The 10,494-nt window shown below is 36.3% G+C and overlaps 1 protein-coding gene across 1 annotated transcript; it reads right to left on the reverse strand.

Moving 5' to 3' along the window:
- Positions 1-5,752: 5,752 nt before the first annotated feature.
- Positions 5,753-6,804, reverse strand: LOC103965224. Its single transcript, XM_009378247.3, has one exon. The coding sequence runs from the start codon at positions 6,577-6,579 to the stop codon at positions 5,995-5,997; it is 585 nt and encodes a 194-aa protein (XP_009376522.1). The 5' UTR covers positions 6,580-6,804; the 3' UTR covers positions 5,753-5,994.
- Positions 6,805-10,494: the final 3,690 nt, after the last annotated feature.

A 10,494-nucleotide genomic window follows, 5' to 3' on the forward strand; every position in this document is an offset into this window, starting at 1 on the left:
TCTAATGAGGGCTAATATTTTGATTTTTTTAAGAAAGAAACGATATTTGATTAGACAAACATTGACCATATAAGACTTCTACAGAGATCAAAGAAAACCCACGTCACAACATACAAGCAAGACAAAGCCATTCTCATACAAACCACAATAACCAAAACTCTAATGTAACCTAGCTATAACCCTAAATTTTGACTACAACCACGAATCAAAACCACATCAATTACTTATTAGAACGTTTGTCTATATCTAACTAATTATATGAAATTTAAATTTGTACATCGAGTTAATCTTCCATTTAGATCCATACGTTTTAGAACTTTGGAACTCTATCATATATTTGATGTTGAAAAGCAACTTGACAATGTGAAGTTGTCAACTGTAGATATGAATCATTGATTGTATTAGCTCTTGCAATATAATATAAGAAGGCTATACAGAATAGAATCCCAACACATTTTTTTCCTTCTAATTGTAATTCATATGTAACTTTAACTCACAACCCGTAAGCCAATCAAGTTCCACACTGACAGTAAACATAGGATGCTTACGTCGCTAGGTTGTATGATAAGGAGGCATTCCTTGCACTACATGTATAACACACGCACATATTTCTATCCTTTTCACCTTTTGCTTTTAGCCAAAGCATCAAGGAATGCAGTTTCTGATGTCAATCAATTTAATATAAACAGTACTAAAAAGTAAATACTGCTACAGCTAACTTGTCTAGAGCCACAAAATTTCTCATTCATCGAAGGTACTATCTATATACAACCATACACAGCGTACAAGTCTTACAAGTCTTTCAGCTTTTACATATATTCGTCCTTGCGCCCGGAAACTCGCATTGATTTGTGGCCCTTCTTCCTCTTCAAGTTCATTAGGAAAAAAGAAACTGCAGTAATATTTTTAACTCTTTGCATTTCTGTTTTGTCTTGATTTATCATGCATCTTCGTCTAAAAGTTTGCAATGATTCATTGTTTTACGTACATGTCTTCCTCTCGTGGTCTTATGGCCAATTTGTTGAAGGGGCCGGGTAGATGATCATGGGGTGTCAGGTGTTTCTGGGCTTTGCTCAGTGCATTATATGAACAGTATGTACTAGCAGAAAGAGCTTCCACCGTGTCGTAGCTTACTCTTGATGACCTACCAAGTACTGTTAACACACCACTCGGTCCAAAACATAATCCTTTCGTATTTGGGTAATGCTAGAGATGTCAAGTTTGCAAACCAAATGATGTAGTTGTAGATAATTGAATGATTAACTAAGTGTCGAGTAACGTGTTATTTTTTATTGATGACACATTATTTGGTTTAAAAATTTGGTCTCACTAGCATTACGTTCGTATTTTATTCTCACTTAATATTTTACCTATTGCAATGAGATACTTAAGTTGTCACATTGTCAATTTTTTTTTCATTAATTCACTTAATTTTTTTACATATGCGTAAATCAAATTCACATAATAATTTGACAATATAATCTCACCTAAAAAAAAAAGTAATTGTAATGCATATATTTAAGTAAGAGATCTCTTCCAATTAGGGATGAAAACGAGGTCCGATAAGAGTGCAGGTAAGCACAAGCTGCTCAACCCAATGCTACAGCTGAAAGCATATAACGGCATTAATTCCTTTTTTTCACAAGCATTATGCAATCAAATAAGCCAATCCATGGGTTGATTTGGTATTGCTGTGTTTTAAAAAAAAAACATTGTTTCTATTATGCTGTGAAAATAAGCAGCTGTGAAATAAAGCAGCAGAGTATTTGATAAACTTTTTTGTAAAGTACTTTTGGAAAAAAAAAAAAGTGTTATAGTGTTTGGTAAACTTTTATGTAAAACAACTGTGACTATGTGAAATGACAACAAAAGGTATAATACTAGATGTGCCATTAATTTAATTTTCTTAACCAATAAAGGTGAATTACTAAATATACTTTATTTTTAAAAGAAAAATATTTATAAATCTTAAACATATAATCTAACGTTTAACAAGAAATCAAAATCCAACATTCAACATATAATCCAACATTTATGCTGCTTCACATTTGCAGTTTTTTTTCACCCAAAACTGTGAAAATAAGCTGTTTTTAAGTGTTTACCAAACACCTTTTTAGCTTTTTTTTTTTATATCTGCTTTTTATAAAAGTACCTTAGTACCAAACCAGCACTACAACTCTCCAAATTAATTCATTATAAAATACTCTAAGGCACGTTTAATACATAAGATAGATTTGGCGTAGACTAATTACAAGGATTGAGAAGGTGTAATCCCAACTTATCCAATTGTTAACTAACCCCATATTTGATTCAAGTTGGAATTGGGGTTAAATAGCCTAATCAAGGAAATGGAATTGATGTGGGTTTGGCTGCCGCTACTTAAACTCTCCTGGCAACCCGATTTTATTTGGTTTATTGTTGTCACCCCGTATGTCCTAAGGTAGGAAAACTTGAGTGAGGTAGTCTGATTCCACTTACTCGATAATCTCAACTTACTCTCACACACCAACATCTTGGTATTTTGGTTCGTCTTCACATTATTCTTATTTGTAGCAACATGATTGTGGCAATATAAAATATCTTGACCAATAGGAATATGCACACCATTGGTCAAATTCTAACGGGCTAACGGGCCACATTTTCTATGAAGGTCCTAGAAGCCCACAATCAACAGGGCCCATGGCCCAATTCGTCACATGCGGTCCAAGTCGATCATCATGTGACTTGTGCACATCGCGTTGATATGTAATGAGCTTGCCTATCAGTCTCTTAGCATGACAAGACTCTCCAAACCATATTCCAAGAATCTCAGAGAAATATTCCTCTATCGGGGTTCAGACTAGGTCACACACTAGAGTTAACTCTTCAATTCTCTATAAATAATCAAGATCAGCCACTTTATTCCTGCAATCAAGAACTCTCCCAACACTCTTATTATTTCCTACAATCTTTCTAATTTAGGCATCAAAGACCCTTTGACTGATATCATACCAGTATTAATCTAACTCCGTTTGGCTATTCTTTTTATGTGTAGGTTTTCATCAATTCAATCTTAGGCGAAAATTTACTCCCATGGTTATCGCTTGTTATTAGGTGGTCATATAAATCTAGACCCCTGTACTCAAAACAAATTGGGATTGTTGATTTACTGCTCTAAAGAACGCTTTGCCGTTGAAAATAAATTGATGGCTGATGGCACTGCTTCTAGTAAGTGACAAAAATGAATTAAAATTTTAGTGGCAGTAGGACATAATTATGTGATGATAGAATCGGCCAACTTTCAGCGCCGAATGGTGTCATTTCATGCAATTTGAGTAGGCTCGACCTTCAAAAGTGAGACAAAAGTAAAAGCAGAAAATATGTGAAACAGATAAAAGTAAATACAGTAAAGTAGTAGCAGAAGATGGGTTAGGCAGACATGAGCACGACACATGTTTATGGCTCATTTAGCACATGCCACAACTGAATACAACTAGGCAGATTACGTAGCAAGCTAAGCATACACAAAGAGGAGGGAGAACATTTGTTTAAGCCCGTTAAATATTAGAGAGACTGTCAGTGTCTAACATTTATATGATCATCCTCAACTTAATCACTTCCTAGTCTAGCAACGGTAGGGTTTTATTTCAAAATGTCTCTAGATAATTAACGATAAAACATTTATAATGTGTTTTATCGATGTGAGACTTTAAGCAAATTAAGATGACCTTTTATTTCAATAAAAGAAATGCATCGGTTGGTTAGGGGGGAGTTATTGTCTATCGACTATCGTTGGTCTCTACAGTAGAATCAATCGGAGGCCTCAAAGACGATAATTTACTTTATGGTGGATGTCAACGGTTCGAGTCTGCTTATGTCAAATTGCATTATCATGAATTCAAGAACAAAAGCCCATCCTCTGAAAACTAGATGTAAGGGCATGGTTGGGTAGCGAATGAGCAACAGTACAGCCTCCGGGATTGATCATAAATAAGCATCCTTCAAAAGCCCAACAAGCTCCACTGGTCTTGAAGAAGTATTAGTATTGGATTTCATGGAAAAGCAAAAAAAATTGCCAGGAAAATTTTCCAAAAGGATAAACCGGAAAAAAAAACTGGTGACGGTGTTGATTCCAGCGATATCTTAATTTATTTTAATACGAAATAAAGTGGCACGTAATCTAATTTAATTCGAAATAAGGAATTTGAACTTTGATGCAGAGGAGGAGAAGAGAATACTCTTTTAAGTCCTTGTTTGGATACACCCCAGTTTTGCAGTGGAATGGTTGTGATTTATTAACTATTACCACACAAATACATAGGGGTGGAAAAAATTCCCGAAAATCTCGAACCGAACCAAAAAAATCCAGATCCCAAACCAAAAATTTTCCAAATTGAAATTTCCGAAATTTTTGGGATGCTATCCCGAACCGATCCCAAAATTTTGGTATGGGATTCGGAATTGGCTTCTCGATAATTCGGGAATCCCATACCAAACCGAAAATATATAATATTAATTATTATATATATTTATACATATATATATTATTCTTTTATAATTGATGCTAGTAGTTTCTAATTCATGCTCTGCAATCTGGAATGCCCTATACCTTGCATATTTTTCATGTTCTGTTTGATATTCATGTGGATTTTATTATTGTTGCTGCCATAGCTGATGATTTCAGAAGGCTTGATTCTTTTGTCTCTCAACAGATTGCAAAAAGGGTTTAATTAATTTGAATTTTGACTATAATAAAAACAGTCAGGCATGCCAGTGTTCAATTAAATGGTAGTGTGAATGAAATGAAATTCCTAGTTCATGAATGTGTTCTTGAATTATATATTTGAAGAACAATTCATAATTTCATATTTTAATTTGGGATTCCCGATTTGTCCCAAAATCCCGAAAATATTTTGGGATTCCCGAAATTTGGTTTGGGATTGGTCTTCAAATTCATGTCCCGAAAAATTTCGGTTTGGGATTCGGGATACTAGTTTCGGTATGGTATCCCATACCGAACCACCCAATACATTTGACAATGTTAGTATCTCAACCGTTGGAGAAAATTTTAATTATGACGGGAACATGGGTGGTACATCACTTGTTTTCATGTAAGTAATGAAAAATTTTATTTTTTAAGTTATTAACTTTTTGATACACATATCCTACTATTTATGTAATGACACATGATGTACCATCTCGTGTGAGTATCATGCTCAAAAATCTTCCCAACTGTTGATCAAATCCCTCCGGTTTCATCAAGGCATCAGCGCAACAATATAAGGCTTACGTGTGAAGTAAGCACTGCTTCTGCTTTCCTTTAACACTTGGATTTCCTCATCCTGTTATATGGACATGGAAGCGGAAAAACTCGTCTCGCAGAGTGCTACATAGCATTGAAGCCGTACCCTAACTACAGATGTTTATAGAACCACCAGTGTATTTCCAAAACCAGTACTAGTAGCCTAGCAGCAAAGCAAACAAATTGCAAAGAATCAAAATTCATTAGATTCACCAATACTAGTGCCAATCCCTCCTCTATACTCATTAGATTCACCAATATCATCTCAATTATTCTTCAAGCAGCACTATCCTTTCTTATCAATTCTAAAACCAAAGAATCAAAATTCAAGATCTTAATCACAAATTATAGAGTAAAGTCGAAGATCGAAAATTCCATAGTGCTCCGGAATATGAATGAATAAGGCAGCGACTATTAGACTGATCAAAAGTAAACCAGTTCCCACAAAAAAAAAACAAATGACAAAGCAAATAGACAAAGAAGCAATGTAGAACAAATAAACAGACAGTCACGTCATCAACTACATATATTAGATTCTTAAAAGATGATGAAACATCATAAGTCAGACAGAGACACAGAATCAACATAAAACCGAACCACATTGTTTACCTAATTAACATAAGACTTGGTCCACCCAACTACGAATTTATATTTTAATTACATCTAAACCCAGTTGTAAAAAGATACCCAAATCTCCAAATCTCCAATCTTTGTCAATAAATATGCTTCAATCCCAGGCCATGCTTCCCGCGAACGCAGCCAGGCCTCGCAACCATGTACGGCGACCGCTTCGATTTGTTCATCTTCGGTAACATCCTCTTCCCCAATTTCCTCATCCTCTGCCGCCCCAACTTGTCGCTCACCGACAACGGCACCAGCTCGTCGTCTAATCCATACCCATAATCATGCTCCTCCTCCTCCTCACCATGGCCCTCATCCTCATCGCCGCTGTCGTCCCAATCGCTATGGAGTTTGAGATTGAGACCCACATCCACAAATCGGACGAGACGGGGGCGGCGATGACGGTGGGCGGGGATATGATCGGCCACCGGCGGAGGGACCGAAGGGGAAAATGAAGCGGGCCCAATGATAAGCCTATCAAACCGATTTGCTTCTTCGTCTTTATCGGTTTGTTCGGAGTCGGAGCGGTGGTTGTGGTGGTTTTGCTCTGAGTCGGCGTCGGAGGCGTCGATGAATTCCCAGTGTGTGAGACCCAAGAGTTCTTCTCCGTCTTCGATTTCCAGGAATTCGAATTGTTCGTCCATGGAGTCTGCATTCGAAAGTTTTCCCAAATCCATTTCCGTCTTGTTTTTTTCTGTTCTTTTTTTGTTATGAATTTTGAAAAGAATTATGTGGGATTGGATCAGTGAGTTGAGCTTTTATATACAAAAGGCTGAGTCGGGGGAATCTGAGGTCCACGCAGAGAATGATGCGTCCGCGCGTACAAGTCATCTCGTCTTATTGGTGCAGCCTTCATCGACAAGTTTTATCCCATGCAGCCTTCATCGACAAGTTTTTCTTTCTTTTTTGTTGTTTTCCTCGTTATGCCTGTCGAGCTACGTTTCTTTGCAAAATTGTAACATGCAACTTTTGTTCCTCATATTTACGTTGAATTTTGGATTCTCATTTTTTGGCTATCCCTTGCATTGTCCACTGCTACAATATAGCCTATCACCGGAGAAGTAAAAATCGACAACAAATCCAATTTTCGTCAGAAATTTGGCAAAAATTCGACATAAAACAATGTAATGTCAAATTGGAATAGCGACAGCAATGCTAGCGTCATGAAAGGGTTTCAATGTTGGTTTGTCCACTTAATCCGCTACGAAGTAGCGTCAGTTAAAAGCGACACCGATCTTGACGTTGGTTTAAAGCAACGTGTACTTCTACATGTCGTCAGTTTAAAGCTACGTGTACTAGCAATTAAACTATAAAATATCCAACCCACTATCGGTTTTAACCGACATCGTGATAAAAATAATTAAGTATAGGCCAAAATAATTAAGTATGTGCCAAAATGTACAATCCATACAAATTCTTGCCACACTCTTGCAAAAGATTTTGAACCAGTTGTATGGTTCATTGTTTTCAATAGCCGATTAATCTTATTTTTTTCAGCAACCTCCTAAAAAATGAAGGAATTTATTAGACAAATTTCCTTGTTTTTTCTCTATTTTAGCATGCCACCAACTCAATCCATTGTGCAGGATTCACATCAGGAGGAGGGTGGCTGCGCACCTCGGTTGTTCTTTTAGTATAATACTTTTTTTTTTAACTTATTTCTATACTCTTTGTGCGCATGCTCCGCAACATGAAACGTCATATGGCGGATTATAGGCATTTTTATTATATCTGCATCTTCAAAAAAATAAATAAATTTCCCTACATCCAAAAAAAAAAAAACCAAGCTAATTAATTATTATTACAATCATTGACTTATTCTTCTATTTTCAAGTAAAAAAAAAAAATCTATACCTTTATTCTATTCCAGAAAACTTCCTTAATCTTACGCCAATCCCTCGTCAACGAAAGATTTCTATGATCTCTAACCTTCGCTACTACATATTTTGAAAAAGCGCTTGAATTATCACTGATGCATTTTTCGGACGAATCAAACGAACAAAGTTGTTTTGTCCATTTGGGAATTGAGGGTCCGCACCTCCGTTGAGATGTTCTTTATTAATACAAAATAAAAAATAAAAACTAGGAAACAAATGTAAATTTTCAATTTAAGCATAAAACTAGTTTAAACACAAAACAAAAACTCAAATTAATAATAATTCAAAAAAGAACCAGCTTCGAACTCTTCCTCTTCAAAATGAAGTTCCTCAGAATGTTGATCTTCACTTTGTTGATCCATACCAAAAGTTAGTGGAAGGAGAAGGAGTAAGGCTGAAATGGGGGAAGGAGTAAGTCTGAAATGGGAGAAGGAGAAGGCGTAAGGACGCACAGAGCAAAACCGAAGAAGTAAACGAGAGAGGGAAATGAAAGCACGGAAGTAATGGGAAAGAATGGGGTTTAAATATGGATAAAAAGTTAGCGTCGGTTAAGGCCGACAGTTGCAAAGCCAAGATCATAAAGAGCATACTGTGAGTACGAAGTGGAATTAATACAATGAATTCAAAAGCATTAGCAATTGGCGTCAAAATAGGAAAATATTGTGTCAAATAAAACCAACGATAGCCTGACAGATTTGAGTGGCGTCGAAATAAGAAACGTTTGCATTGGTTGAAACGAACGTGCATTTGATAGACTTAAGGTGGCCTCAAAATAGGAAAAGTTTGCATCGGTTCAAACCAATGTGAGCTTGACAAACTTCACAGTCTTTGCAAGTGGCGTCAAAATAGGGAAATTTTGCGTCGGTTCAAACCGACGTATGTCTAAGAGACATGTCAATGAATCAATGATTGGATGTGGTGTCGAAACAAGAAAACCTTGCGCGTGCAAAAAAACGTCTGAAAATTCCCGCCCAAAATATTTCAATTTAATCGACGCAGATGACATATGCCGTCGACTAAAAGTGACAGGAAACAAGCATAAAAAAATTATTAAAATGTATGTTGCTTAAAAGCGACACCATTATTTTAAAATTATTAAAATGTATGTCGGTTATAAGCGACATTAAATGTTTACGTCGGTTAAAAGTGACATAGGCAGTTTATGATGCTTATAAGTGACAGTAAATTTGACATCATGTTCAGTAGGTGTCGCAAATGTTTTATCCGCCACCATATTATATTAAACCGACACCACCCACTGACACTATAAGGCCCTTTTGTAGTAATGGTCCTGTGATGTTTTTTTAGTAATGCACCTATTATTCCGACAAAAGAAAAGATACTTAGTCTCTAAACTTATCTCAAATGTTCATTGCTCCATGTGATAACAAGTTCATAAACCAATACTCGCGAATTAATTAAATGACCAAAGATCCAATTTGACCGAAGTTTTAATGCAAATTTGAGCAGGTTCAATGTTCAAAAGTGACACCATTTAATATGCAATGTACAAGCACCATATTAGTTATGTAAAACAGATCAAACTAAAAAACTACACTACTAAAGATGGGGATCATTGGTCATGGTTGCCATATTGACGAACATGAAGCAACTCAAACACATGTTAGCTATGCACAATTGCTCAACAACCAATTGCGACATTATGTCGAACAATTGGAGAGCAGTGTCAAATAGGTGCAGTGACTTATAAACTTTTTCTGAATTACTTCACCTTTTATTTTCCGGCGGGTTTTTTTACTTTTTTTGTAGGGGCCTCAGAAGGGCCGTAACTCCCTCTGCATACAAAGGGGGGGGGGGGGGGTGGTATGGTCATATAAAAAGTCGAAGTCCCTAGTCCCGATGGAATTATTCAAAATACCGGAAACTCGTGAAGACTTAGCCCGTCAACAACCTTGAAGGGGTCCCCTCTTCTCAACCAGCAATATCCCACAATCGGAGCATGGAGTCCTCTTTAATAAACCTAATTTAAAAGCTAGAAGAGGAGAATTCCATCTTCCTTCTGGATAAGAACAAGGGAGACTACTGGATTGAAGTAAAATGAACTTTGGACCAAGCTTCAATTAAGCCAAAATATAATTGCTTGCTCAAAGTGAAATCTCCAGATATTTTTATTCGGGAACTCAAGCACGAATGTGCGCGTAAAAATTTTAGATCATATCCAATGACTTGTGATCCCCAAATGTCAAGTTCATATCTTCAAATCATGAACATGTACTATTGCAGATTACCCTAAAGTACTTGGACAACGCTCTAGATTAGATTCTGTTCAAATACTTTGTAAGAACACACTACTGGTACGAACCACCCTCCTGACGAAGGGAAAAGAACCAAAAAGCAAAACAATCAATGTCTGGAATATAGAAATTGAAACAACAGTTGACATGTTACCAAAGACCAAGGTTGTTTCTCACTGTTTAGATCAAATTCCGCTCAACCCTTTTCTTAATGACAGCATAGAGTTCCTGTGGAGAAATTTCCCCTTGTCCAATTGTTAATCCATTAATCAGCAACTTGTTCCATTCTTCCTCAGGAGCTGCAACAAATGAAATGTCCAAGAATGAGACAGATCCAACAGACATGAGATCGAAATAAGTAGAGTTTCTAAGTTAACTATTTAGAAATTTAAAACATACTCACTTGTCGTAGTTGCACATTAACTTATTGATGTGATATAAACTAGCACACAAATTAAAC

Source organism: the organism of the source record quoted next, unplaced genomic scaffold (genome assembly GCF_019419815.1).
Source record: "Pyrus x bretschneideri cultivar Hongxiangsu unplaced genomic scaffold, Pyrus_bretschneideri_v1 Contig85, whole genome shotgun sequence".
Taxonomy (NCBI): domain Eukaryota; kingdom Viridiplantae; phylum Streptophyta; class Magnoliopsida; order Rosales; family Rosaceae; genus Pyrus; species Pyrus x bretschneideri.